This window comes from Plasmodium brasilianum, chromosome 10 (assembly GCF_023973825.1).
Source record: "Plasmodium brasilianum strain Bolivian I chromosome 10, whole genome shotgun sequence".
NCBI lineage: Eukaryota > Apicomplexa > Aconoidasida > Haemosporida > Plasmodiidae > Plasmodium > Plasmodium brasilianum.
Window position 1 is genome coordinate 194606 of NC_090123.1, and position 15115 is coordinate 209720.

General features: G+C 22.6%; 3 protein-coding genes across 3 annotated transcripts; 2 read left to right on the plus strand and 1 right to left on the minus strand.

Annotated features, from left to right (window-relative positions):
* Positions 1 to 1778: 1778 nt before the first annotated feature.
* MKS88_003099 (phosphoenolpyruvate/phosphate translocator) lies at positions 1779 to 3350 on the plus strand (the record flags this gene model as incomplete). The annotated part of the gene is made up of 1 exon (XM_067216161.1): positions 1779 to 3350. One exon carries the CDS (start codon positions 1779 to 1781, stop codon positions 3348 to 3350), a length of 1572 nt encoding a protein of 523 aa, XP_067072836.1.
* A 1428-nt stretch (positions 3351 to 4778) lies between these two features.
* On the minus strand, positions 4779 to 5719 carry MKS88_003100 (SNARE protein; the record flags this gene model as incomplete). The annotated part of the gene is made up of 3 exons (XM_067216162.1): positions 4779 to 4856; positions 4944 to 5231; positions 5423 to 5719. The coding sequence occupies 3 exons, from the start codon at positions 5717 to 5719 to the stop codon at positions 4779 to 4781; spliced, it is 663 nt and encodes a 220-aa protein (XP_067072837.1).
* Positions 5720 to 11575: 5856 nt separating this feature from the next.
* MKS88_003101 (uncharacterized protein) lies at positions 11576 to 13352 on the plus strand (the record flags this gene model as incomplete). The annotated part of the gene is made up of 4 exons (XM_067216163.1): positions 11576 to 11638; positions 12052 to 12377; positions 12887 to 12966; positions 13177 to 13352. 4 exons carry the CDS (start codon positions 11576 to 11578, stop codon positions 13350 to 13352), a joined length of 645 nt encoding a protein of 214 aa, XP_067072838.1.
* Between the last annotated feature and the right edge of the window lie 1763 nt (positions 13353 to 15115).

Below are 15115 nucleotides of genomic sequence, written 5' to 3' on the forward strand. Positions count from 1 at the left end.
GCACATGTATGTATATTATAACAAACAATTAAATAGCCTTAATTATGAAGTAAAACAGAATGTATTCCTATATATTTTGCGTATATATAGCATGCATACTGTGAAATAATAAAAAAGCAAATAACACAGCAAAATTTTAAACAACTCATAAAGAATATAATTGTACAAAAAAGTAAAAAAACATTCACTCCTATTTGTAATAAAATGAAAAAGATTGTATATATCTTCCTTTCCTCTTTTCCTTTTGCTTCTTTTTTATGGATATAAGTACGCGTATACAAATTATTATATTTTACCATATATATACTTGCTCTATTTTTTAATTTCTTGTCCTAAAATATTTTTTAATATTTTTACTTTAAAAAAATGCTTTATTATAAGAATGTACAATAATTTTTTTTCACTGATATATTCTTTTTTTAATGTATACATACATTAAAATATAAATGAACGTTCGTCAATTTTCTTTCTTTTTATAATTTATTTGTCAAACGTATTAACTGCTCATATAACTACTCATATAATTGCTCATATTGGCATTTATTTAAACTTGAAATATCGTATTTTTCATTTTTTGTTCATGCTGTTTGTATGCACAAAGAAGTATACACATGTATGCATATATTAGAATGCCGAAAAAGACTTCTATTATTTTTATGCAAAACCTTATTTTTTCCTGTTATTATTATATTTTTCCATATATATAATCTGGAAAAAAAAAGTTTAAAAATTAAAAATAAAATTCTATTAAAAGAGGTGGCATAAAAAAAAAAACATATATATATATATTCATACAAAAAATTGCACTGAACAGCGCATTTTAACGAATTTTTAATATTTTATATAATTGTAAAGCATTATTTTTTTCTTATTTTCTTCCGTTTTTTTTTTTTTTGTGCCTATTATGGCTAAGTTGTTTTTATTTTAATATAAACATTTTATTGAATTTAAAAAAAAAAAAAAAAAAAGAGTTACGCTAATATGCTTTCTATAACAAATTCACGAATAGTATCGTCCTCTTTAGAATATATATATATTTTTTTTTTATTTAAATTCTATTTAATTTTTTTTTTTTTTTTTATTACTCATAATTTATCAGGGTCATGCCTTATATGTTTTGAGCTTCATTAAGTTGATTTAAAAAATTTAAATATAAAGGTAAGAGGAGTTATCTATGCTTTACCTTTTTAAATTAAAATATTTATAAATTTACACATTTTTTCTTTCTAAAATAGCCATATATATATAATATGTATGTATATCTAAATATTACACATATATCTGTTTATTTTAGTTCAAACAAGATAGCGAAATCTGCATTAATATTTTTGCCATACAGGCAAAATATTTTGTATCTTTTCCTGTTCTTATTTATGTATGCGTGTATATATACATATATATATTTGTTCTTTTCGCACACTTCAATTAATATGTATGTGTTGCATTAGCTGAGGTGGGAATGTAAATTTTAAGCCTCATGAACGATTTATGTTTTTTTAATTGTGACTTTTTTTTTTTTTTTTTTTTTTATTTTCCATATTTAAATTTTACGATAAAAGATTAAAGATATAGTAATAACAACAATAGTAACAGGAATTATAAACGGTAGTGTGATTATTATTATTATAAAAATAGTACGCACAGAATAGTGATAGCAGTATAAATTGAACAAATAAGTATACGATATCCCGCATTATCACTTGTTGTTCGTTATATATTTACACGTACAGATACTTATGTAATGAGATTACTGCGACAGAGCAAAAGATAGTGAAAAAATGAATATATTAATAAAAATATTAATAATATCTGTTGTTATAAATATACAAATTAATTTAGGAAGATGTTTAAGCTTTGACAACCAAAATTATGTCAAAAGTTCATGCATGAACTTGCAATGGAATAAGGAAAATAAAATTACAAAAAAGGATAAAGTAATCCATTTGAAGAATAAAAATAATAATAAATATAATCTTAATAATATACAACTTTTTCTTAATAATTATAAACCAAAATATAAAAAGATTAATAAAATAGGTCAAACTAATTTTAACGTGAAAGAAGCACACCATTTTACTATAAAAATTAACCAAAATATATTAAATTCACGAATAAATAAAATAAATGATGGGTTATTTGCACTATTTAATTCAGGTAAAGAGGATTTAAACAACTATGACGATTATGGAAATAATGGAGTTATTGATGATATATCAACATCTAACAATAATGATATAAATGGAGAAGGGGAAAACCAAAATACATATGAAAAAACGTCAGGAAATGGAGTTAATAATTTTAAAGGAGATATAATAGAAAAAAAATCATGTAGTGTTTTGAATAAAGTAGTAGAAGGAGGAAAAACTGTATCGTTATTAGGTTTATGGTATCTGTGTAACATTTTTTATAATATTGAAAATAAAAAAGCATTAAATATATTAAATTTACCAATTACAATAGCTATAGTACAAATATATGTAGGGTTACCAATCTTTTTAATTCCATGGTTATTAAAATTAAGAAAACAACCAGAACTCTTTTATGATGAACAGGAAATGAAAAAAATTAGTCTTAGTAATAGAAATGCTTTAGTAAAAGGATTTCAAAAATATGTTTTATTTTTAAAAACATATAATAGCATAATAAAACAAAGTATATATCATGGATATGCTCATTTATTATCTGTTATAGCCATGGGGGCAGGTGCAATTAGCTTTGTTCATATTGTCAAAGCTTTAACTCCATTATTTGCAGCATTCCTTTCATTTTTCCTAATGAATAATAGAATGTCCATCTACACCTATTCATCTTTATTGCCTATTGTATTTGGGGTATCGTTAGCTTCATTAAAAGAATTATCTTTTACATATAAAGCTTTATATTCAACATTATCTGCTAATGTACTATCAACAATGCGAGCTATAGAGGCGAAAATAATGATGGATAAAAACCTTGAAAAAATAGGAAGAAATTTAACTCCAGAAAATATATTTGCTCTATTAACCCTTTCTTCTGCAATATTTTTAACACCAGCTTTATACATCGACGTACATAAGTGGAAAGATGCTTATACGTATTTAATGAATAATAGGGATGTTTTAAAAGTATTAGGTAGACATGTATTCATGTCTGGTGTATGGTTTTATTTGTATAACCAGGTATCATTTATTTCGTTAAATAGATTAAATCACATTACTCATGCTGTTGCAAGTACAGTTAAAAGAGTTTTTCTAATATTAACGAGTTACTTTATTTTTGGAACGAAGTTTTCCTTCCTTGGTGGACTTGGTTCAACAATTGCTGTAAGTGGTACATTCTTATATTCGCTAGTAAAAAAAAAATTTGGCTAGTCATTTTACTCCTTTTTTTTTTTTTCAATTTTTTATTAGTATTACAAGGGTACAATCCATCTTATTCTGAACAGGTTATACATTTAATGGTGGAAAAAGTAAACCACATATTTTTTTTTTATATCTTTGTTTTTGTTGTTAAAAAAATAAAATAGTATAAATTATAAATATGATAAAAGAGAATTTTCTCATAGTTACTCATATATATATGTATATATGAATATATATATACATGAAAAATACAGCTGCGTTTATGTATGTCTGCATATTCAATTATACGTATAATTATTTTTTTTTTCACATATTTTGAAAATATTTTTATGTTAAGATGATATAAATTATTACATAATATTTTTGTCTAATTTTTTCATCGTAAATCTTTACTCCATATATATATATATATATATATATATATATGTAAATACATGCCCATACCATTCGAATATGTAATTTGCACATTTTTTATATTCTCCTATACCCAAAATTAATATATTAATTCATACATGTTAAACTTATATTATTATTTTACTTTTATTTTATTTTTATTAGCTTTATTTTTTGAATAATCATATTCCATTTTTATAAAAGACACATTTAAAAACTTGCTCGAAATTGCATAATATTAAATAATAACAAAACTGTCTTTATTTCTAATAATTAACATGTGGCACTGTTCCTTAAAAGTACATATTTACACAAATGTAGTAGCATTCATATATTACTACTTCATAAACTTCAATATACGATAGAAAAAAAAATTACTAATAAAATTCAACGATTCGAACAGTTCACCTTGCCATGCCAAGGAATGGAAAATATATCACCACTTAACATTGTCCTAATGATAATATAAATAACTACAATTAATTTTTTTTTTTAATTAACTGTTTATCTATTCCGAACTCATCTTTTCAGTTTATACCTTTTTGTTCTTCTTAATTTTTGTTTCACATTTATTTGGAATTTAAAAGCCTAATCAACAAGGTATCTTATATGTACATATATATATATATATATAATATTTTTTTGCAGGAACTACAACTTTTATTATAGCAGTTTTTATTTTATCTTTAAAAAGTTTACGCTAGCAAACAAATGAATATATATATGTCCATACATAGGCGTCTATATATGCACAAAAAACATATTAACAAAAGTATCATATCATTAAAACAAAAAAAAAAAATAAAAGAAGGCAAAAACATATACCTCATACAAAGCAAAAAAAATTTATATTTCATAGCTATTGCATAAAAAACAAATACTATATGGTAGATATCATAGCATGTACCAATTTGATCACCGAAAAATAAAAAAAAAAATTCATAAAGTGCCATTAGATATCCATTAAAACAAATAGAAATTTCTGTACATTAACAAAATTAAAAATATAACGTACACACAAATAAGAATAAATATTTTTCAAAATTATCCACTCAAATAGTATTCTTGCTTTTCAATTTTACTTAAATCTATATATTTAACTCTTTTCAAAAAATATAAAGGCTAAAGTATGATTATAAAAAGCACAAGAGTAGTTGTTAATATGGCAATTATTATATACAAGAAGTAGTTACTTGTATTATTAGTAACCCTTTCAAAAATATTTCTATTTCTATTTAATAAATTATTCGTTTCATCCATATCTCTATCAATATCATCTAACAATTCATTATGTACTTGTATTTCGTTGTTTATATTATAGCTTATATTTTTTAGATTATGTGTTGTTCCTTCAAGAAAGTTTAGTTGCTCATCTTGCAATTTCATTAAATTATGTTGTTTCAATAATAACTCTTCCTTATTTAAACTGTTTAAATATGGGTTGTTATCATTGTCAAAATCGTTAAGAAAATCCATAGTTATGTTAAACGATGTGTTCTAAATGAAAAAAAAAATTTTAAATAAAAAATAAAATAAATAAATATACATAAAATTGTGTATGAATATTTCAAAAACATACGTTATTATACCTATATACACACAATTTTTATGTGCAAGGCATATAAAGATGTGTACATATATATATACATATATATATATATATATTTTTTTTTTTCTGTGGTTCCTACCTCATCATTAGTTAAAGAATATTCCTCATATAAATTAGATATTTCTTTTTTCATTTTTTCCAATGCGGACACTTTCCGCTTATATTCGTTTTTATTATAATTTTTATCATTTTTTATATAATCATTATCTAACTGGTGTAACAAAAATCTTATATTCTGATTAAATTCTGTTATTTTTCCCCTTAAAATTGCTCTGTTTTTAGTTCTTTTTTTCCCTTTTTCACTCTCTTTTATAATTTGTTTAATTTCTTTCCCCGTTTCAATAGCTTTTTTATAGTCTTTATCCCATAATTCCATTGTCTTTTTATTTTATACACGTCTATTACTCATTTAACATGTATTCACACATAAGCACACACATACATACATTCACGTACATGTGTGTTATTTCTCTACAATAATTAGAACTCAAATGAAAATAAGATTTCACGGTACTCTAATATACATATATAAATATATATATATTGTGAATGTTGTATATATTTGCAAATTTTTTATAAATTCCCGGTTACCATAAATACACAAAAATAGTTTTCCATATATATCTTAATAAAAAATTAACCCCATATATCGATAATTAACTTGCTTCATAATGTTTGTAAATGAAAAAAAAAAAAAAAAGTAAATCTGTGACAGCATTAAAGATTAAATATTCTATAATCGTTTAAAAATACGCTCACTTAATTTCTTGTTCTTGTAATTATATACTTGTATGTTATGGTTTACACAATATTTAAAGAAAGTGTTATGACTTAACAAAAAAAAAATTAAAAATATAACTTATTTATATAAACATCCTCCTTCTACATTCTTCACAATATTTTCCCTTCAAATAAATAAATCAAAAAAAAAAAAAAAAGGTTTATTACCTTCAAAATTTCACAACTTCAAAGTTATTTACAAAAATAATAGCTACAACATGACATAAATAATAGTGACATTTATATTTATACTTAATTATATAGAGATTAACCTTGATTGTAATAATATTGGGTGTTTGATTTTAATACATATAATAACATCTTATAAATGTGAAATGTACATTACTGACTCATAACCACTTAAAAAAATTATGTAACATCGACATTAAAAAATATGAATTAATAAATAAATGTTGTAAAATTGTATTTGGTGTAGCATAATTACTTAAAATTTTCAAATATTTTGTAAACAGCCGGAAATTATAATCAAAATGTTTTTACGAATATACAAATATATATATAATTTATATATACAAGTATGTATATGCGTATATATAAATATATGTATAACTGTAATAACAAAAAGAGGAAGGAGCAATAAGTATGTACATTTTGCGCTATTATTTGCTGTTAAAAAAAAATAGTCTATTCATTTTTATTTTTTATGATATAATAATGTTTTAACGTGTTTCATCGTATGTAAAAAATTCAACATGTAGTTAGCTCAAATTAAAGATAAAAAATAATGGAACGAAAAAAAATTACTTGGGTCAAGGGGTAATATATATAATACTGTTTTTACTTTGCGTTTACGGGATTCTTCTTGCTTTATTGCATTATGAAAAAAATATGAATGTTATACATTTATTTATACGTATAAATGTATGTATATATATATTCATTTTAGGTACACCAATATAGTTCATGCGTACTCTTTTTTCCTACCTTGTATATGGCTAAAGGTAAAAATATACCTTTTTGTGTAATTGTTAATTTTTTTTTTTAAATTATTTAGAGATAGTGACAAGTTATATACATTCACACTGTTCCCATTTTACAAATAGTCGTTTCATTTGGCAAAAACAAAAAAATAGAGCCTTTTTTATTATATAAGTTTTATATGATTTTTATTTTTTTTACTAACATTTAAAAAAAAAAAAAAAAAACGTACGTTCACGTAAATGGTATTATATATATATATATATATATGGTTATACTATTTTTTTTTTTTTTTAATTTTTATTAATATATATATTTACTGATATCAATTAAATTGTTTTTATTATATTATTGTTTCTATAATTGTGTATGTTTTTATATTATAAAATACACAGTCTACACTATTAACTTGCATAAATATCAAGGTTTTAAGAACACTCTAATAATGCTAAAAATTTTGAACATATGTTATACACAATAAAATATGAAAAAAAAAAAAAAAAAAAAAAAAAAAAGCATATATTACAGATAACAATGTAAATATTTTTGTTTTATATTTCTCAATTTAATTTTTTAGAACTTATACAATCACGAAAATTACATAATTAGCTATTTTTAGACCATAATTTATATGCAGAACTGTTATAAATTACACGATAATTGCCTTATTGTTGGTCGTACCCTGTATATATATTTATATGTATAAAAGCAAATATATATTTGTAGGTAAAAATAGTTATACATAGGTTAGGTATCTTTAAGTGTGCTATTAATATATTTTGTAAATTTTATTTTTTATATGAGAAAATAAGGGAAAAATGAAGAAGAACAAACCAAGAAGCAAAAAAAAGTTACCCAAAGGAAGGGAAAGATATATACCAACTCAAGAAGAAGTAGAAAGAAGAAATGCAGAAATTTCAAGAAAACCATTTAAGGAAGAATCAGAAGTGGAATCAGAAGCGGAATCAGAGGGAGGATCAGTTTATGTAACTGATTCACAAGCTCAAAGCTCAGAAAATGAAAAGGATACTGCAAAAAAGAATAAGGAAAATTCAAAAAAAGAAGAAATAATAAATGATGAGAAAGATAATATTAATGAATATAATTAGAAATATCCTTTAAATGTAACACAGTGAAATGTGCAGAAGTGTTTTATTTTTATTACACACATGTACATTTTTTAATGCCTTTTATTTATTATTTTTTTTCCTATGGGGAAAATATATACCCATTCGAAGTTTATATTAAAAAAGAAAGAATGTTTTATTGTTGAGTTATCGTTCAAATAACCAAGTTTACAGTTACATAATATAGAAGATATTTAAAGAAATGAGATATAGTAGTGAGTATGCCATATTTTTTAAATTTTCTATGTTGTATTATTAGAATTATTTAATCGTTTATATTTTTGCAAAAATGTATTTTTCACAGAAGTATTGCTACTGTATGTTAGTTGTTATTTTATTTTATTTTATTAATTTAATTTATTTTATTATATCATTTTATTATTTTATTTTTACTTTTAATAACCATATTTATAATAACATGTGTTATTGATATTTCTAGCAGTATGCACAAATTTATGGGAGTGTTTAAAACTTTTTAAAAAAATTGTTGATCTGTTTTTTTTTACAAAAGAAATAACCGAAATGTATCATATCATAATTTGTATTATTCCCCTTTATAATTATAATTATAATTATAATTATAATAATATAACAATCTACTTATTTACGTACTTGAAAAATAAGTATGTTACTACGTCTAGTGAGAGATGTATTAAACGTCCTCAGTAAGAGTAATTTTTCCTGGTTCTCAAAAGTATTATATATATAATTTTAGAAAGATAAAAGGATACCATAAAGTTACAATAAATTTGAAAATTATGCTATAACACTTTTATAATGGAAGAAAATTTTTAATAATTCAAACACAACTTATTCATATATTTTTTAAAATGTATAGTTATAAAAAAAATAAAATATTGCAAATAATATGCTGCTATAAACATAATGTATATAATGACATATAATATTTGTGCTACTTTCTTAAAATATAACACATTTTAGTGGCGAACTTTTATTGCACCCTTCTTTTCAGGTTTTGCTTTTTATTGTATGATTTGTTCACATTTTTTAAGACATTAAGCATATATTTTCTCCTCAATTTTTCACAATTTTTAAATTATTACCAAAGGAATTTCCTTAAAATTAAAAAGATTAAAAAATTTTCGATAAATATGATTTATATAGTTGTATAATCTATAATTATAATATAATTGCTGGCAGCGCGTTAAAATGTCAAAAATGGAAAAAGAATACTGATACAGTTATTCTCAATAAAAACAAGATTCATTATATATCTTGTTTGTATAAAAATTTATAATTTTTATATAGAAAAAAGAAATTTGCAAAAAAAAGCCTATATAAGTTATAATAATATATAAATCCGTCTGATCAACTTATATAGTATATTTAATTCTACGTTGTAGTCTACATACACATGTAATAAAAATTTTATGTTTCAATGAAAGAACTATTAAGTTTTACCATGTGATTTTTTTTTTCTTTTTTTTTGTTTTTCCCTTCCAGCCGAATACATAATTTATCTCAAAGAGTTTAAATATTACGATAAATTATAAATAACGCTTATATTCTTTTACAATACAAAGAAATTGCATAAATGTAATGCCTTATAATTATTTACCACATACAGGAATGAAAAAAAATTCCAGAATAATATTCAAAAAATTATATACTTCTTTTTTTCAAGAAATATTTTGTCTTTTCTTATTTTACAATGTTCAAATGATATTATACTTGAATAATTCTCTTTTTTATAAGCCCTTAGAAAAGTTATAATATTTGTGAATTGCAATATATAAATATACATACATATTTATATAAATGTACATACGTGTGCATATATACTTACACAATTTAGTAGTATTAAAAAGGTGAAACTGCGTGGTATAACATGTATATTATGTTTCTAATTTACCATATTTTTTTTTTCCCTCCTACATTTTGTCCCCCTAAAAACCTCGAAAATGGAAAAATTAAAAAATTAAAAATAAAAAGGTACTCTTTTTCAATGTTTATTTTACTATATAAATACATTAATTGTATTACAATTTCGTAAAGGGTATTCATTACAAATAATACATAGGAAAGCATTCATTGTTCCATCTTTATTAAATTATTAAAAAATAATAATTCTGTGTCAAATGCAGCATCAATATAAAAAAAAAAAAAAAATGAAAATTGCAAAGATTCTCATTTCTTTCGTGTATTTATTATAATTCAGCATTTCCTACATTGTATGTTTACATATATACTTTCTATTATCATATCTTAACTACATTATATGTTAATCTTTTCTTTCATTCCAATTTATGCTTTTAAAAATATTTGCAATTCAAATTATATTTTATTATTTATACCCTTTTTCCTTTTTCTTCTTGAACACTTCTATAAAAAAATTAGTTAATTTTCGCAACAAAAAAAAAAAAAAAAAAAACATTGCTCCTCATTCTTCTTATTTTTTTTTTTTAATATTTTTCGTACTAATTCAAACATTTCACTTATTCGAATTTTTTCTCATATTTTATTGAACTGATTTTATTAGTTTTTAAAAGTTCGCGGGGAAAAAAGATAAAAAAAAAAAAAAGAAAAAGAAAAAGTAAACGTAGGGGTAAAAGTAAAAAAGGATAAAAACAAAACACGTTACCATAATAATTACATCATCATCAATAAATTTTTAATTATATTTACATTAAGATAGAACTGTTATAAAAGTAAATATATTTATTTTTATTAGAACATTCGCCGCATAATTTTTTCATGAATATGTACTCCCCCATAATATTAACTTCAATTTTGAGTAAGTTTTGTATATATTATATTTGTAATACATTTTTTCATAAAATTTTATTTAATTATGATTGAATACGATTAAATGTATTGAACATGAATATATATATATATTTTTTTTTTAAGTATTTTTTTTATTTTACGCGTGCAAATTGAGTAAAGCGATTATATATTAAATATACATTTGTACTTATATAAATAAATAAAAATATATAGTTAATTATTTATATAATAAATATCTATACTACATATATATACATATATGTATAAAGTATATAAATACATATATAATATAATTATAACATATATACATTTTTTTTTTAAGGCATTTAATTTTTACCCATACATCGTTTCATGTAAGGAACTGAATTTCATTTCCCCTTAGCAATATTTTTTCCATTTTACCTTTTCCTTTTCCTTTTTTTTTTTTTTTTTTCCTTTTAAAAAATATTAATTTTAGAATATATATTACATTATCAACATATTTTTATTTAATACAATAAATAATATATTTACTTAGACAGCAATGACTTTTCAATTTTTTTTTCCGTTTCAGAATATATTTTTTATTGACAAAAGGGTATAATATATGTGAACGAATATTCTTCTTTTAACTGAGTTGAATAAATAATACTACAAATATGGCAGAAGAAGAAAATACAGTGCGTGCTTATTTCAGGAGAATTTATATAAATACATCTCATGTAAGTTAAAAAAAAAAAAAAAAAAAAAAAAAAAAAGAAAAGAGATAAAACGTGAGAATTAAGAAATGAGATATGAGAAATAAGAATTGAGAAATGAGAAATAGGAAAAGAAAAAATTATAGAATTTGTTTTAATATGAATATAATGCGTACGCTCTCGTATTTTGTTCTTTTGTTATGTACCTGTATTTTCCGTATAATTTCTTTAATAATGTAATGAAAAATAGAGAGAGATTGTTACGGAAAATTGGAAAAGTGTGATGAGATCGCATAAGAGATATACCTGTCTTGATAAATAATTTCCATATATTTTACGAACTTAATGCATGTCATTTTGTTATTATTATTTTAAAATATTCCATATTATTTTATTTTATTTTATTTATTTTTTTCCCCGTTTTTTCTCCCTATCAGTATGTGAAAAATTACATGACAGCAACAGATCAAGAAATTCAGAATAATGCTGACCCAATAATGGATATAATTGCAACAGCACCAAGTGATTCTTTATATTTTATTGAGAGAATAAATCTTATATCAGCAATTATAAGTATGAGTACATCATTTCCTTACTTGACATATTTAATTATATACTGGAATGATTGTTCATGTAATGACATATTAAGGTGGTGGATTGTTATCAACAGCATATTGCAATTAATACAAGCCCCCGTGCGATTTTTCTTATATTTCTTGTTAAGAAAATACAAACTGGAAAATGAAAGGATGCATATTCACGCGTAAGAAATAAAATTAGCATATATTTACTTATATGTATACAATATATGTATATTACACCTGCGAGATATAAACGCATGAAGTCACGTGTGCTGAATAGTTACATTTATATACATTAATAGGACTTTTTTTTTTTTTTTTTAAATCGCTACGACTTTCTTTTTACACCTGTTTACGGATGTATTCACGAATATATGCATTTGTATATGGTCATTTTTGCATATGCATATATATATACATACATACATACATATATACATACATACATACATATATACATACATACATACATACATACATACATACATACATACATACATACATACATACATACATACATACATACATACATACATACATACATACATACATACATACATACATACATACATACATACATACATACATACATACATACATACATACATACATACATACATACATACATACATACATACTTTTTTGTGACACCTCCCAACGTTTATCCGCAATATTTTTATTAACCTTTTAGGTTAAGAAGATTGACTAGTTCCAAAGGTTGGAAATTAAGTAAGAAATTCAGTTTACTAAATTATTTATGGTTTATAACTGGTACCGTTGTGATGGTAGTCACAAGAAAGTACACGAAGAACTTTTACCTGTGGTTCATATCATGGACTATTATTTTATCATGTATATTTAGAGTGTTCTTTACAATTGTTTGGTTCTGTTTTTTCTTTCCTTATCATCAAAATATTCCGAAAATGAGAAAAGGAGTGACTAAACTTTTTTTTTCAGAAATCCCTACTTTCAAATATTCAGCCGACAGAAAATTAAAAAACGAGTCATGTTCTATTTGTTTATCTGATTTTATTGAAAAGGATGATATTGTTGAATTAAGGTGCTTACATAATTTTCATACTAGATGTGCCAAAAAATGGTTATCACAAAGAAGGCAATGTCCCTTATGTCAAAGGGATGTTATGAAAATGGATTGAGCTGCACATTTCTCAAACGATTTGTGATTTAATAATGCTATGTACATGTATATACCTATATATATTATATATATATATATATATACATATATCTATACGCAGTTACCTTAAAAACCTATTTATAGTATTTTTTTTTCACATATATTTACCTTTTATATTTTATTTTATCCTTTTTGATGTGCAACTGTTCCCAATTTCCTTGCCATCGTGCTCCTCATTTTTTTTTTTTTTTTTTTATTTTTAATTATTTTTTTAAAATTTTCATAAATATTCCTTATATATACTAATTATTATTTTAATGGTATCGCATATTTATTTTATTTATATATTTTTTTAATATGTATTTATATATAAGAACATTTTAGTATATTTTGCGTATATACTTATATAGATATGCATACATACACGCATTCAATGCATAAGCATACATGTGCCTACATGCGTGTACATACCGCTACATACATATTAACGTATGTGCTTTTGTATAAATATATATAACGCGTGTTTTTTCTTTAATAAATGTATGCTTAAATTATAAATTCCATTATGTGTTTATATAAGGATATTTACAGTATTATGTAAAAGTAATTATTTTACTCTTTAATATATGTATATATATTAACTTTATTAAAAAATAAAATAACATATTGTTGTAAACATAAGTATTTTTACGTAGTTTTTTTCCCATTCCATTTTTTCTTTTATATTTTCCATATCATCTTATCTTTTTCTTTTTTTTTTTTTTTTTACAATAATACTACAACAGATGATTCATTTAAAAATATTTTTTTTTACAATATTATGAATAATGTGAACGAAATTCCGAGATTTCAAATAACACTGCACCTTTAAGCAAATTTGAAAAGGAGTAAGTTTGTTATTAAAACCATGCCCTTTTCCTTCTCTAATTTAACATAAGTTCAACAATCAGTGGTTTTTGTACCATAACTGTGTGAAGTACTATGTGTATTTTGTGGCTTTTTTTTTTTTTTTTTTTTCATTTTGTACTCCAAGAACTTTGAGAGTCAGCATTATCATTTAATTATTTTAAGATAAAATGGCATATCAAATTTTATTACAAGAAAAAGTATCATATTAAAAAAAAAAAAAGACATATTAACTTTATAAATGAATCTTTCATATAAATAAATAATATATATTATGAATAAAAATAAGGAATTCGAAAAAAAAAAAAAAACGCAAATTAGACAATCCCCTGTGGAGGAAGTTATTAATTGCTATACGAGATAACGAAAACAATAATTTGGCTGCGTTAAGGGAAAGAGGCGAAAAGGGAATATACTAATAGTTTAACCGTATATATATATATATACATACACATGTGCATCTAGTATATGTGCAGAATGTATAAATTTGCGCATATTCCTCAATTTTGCATTCGAAAAATAGTACGTCCTAAAAAATTACCGTCTTATTTTGGAAGCACATAAAAGATAGAATGATAACTAAACAAGGTGTTTTGGTTTTAAAAATATCATTTAAAATGGAGAAATTTCAGCACTACTATACACCTATATATATATGTATATATATCCTTATACACACATATATTTCCTTGTATAACTGCACAAACTCTCCGAATTTATACCATTCCGTTCTTCAGGCGCATTAGCACAAGGTTAAGAGGGTCTCAAAAAAAAAAATAAAATAAAAATAAAATAAAATAAAATAAATAAGTAAAATATAGTAATATAAAATGAAATGAAATAAAATAAAAAAAAAAATTTTTTTTTGAACATTTT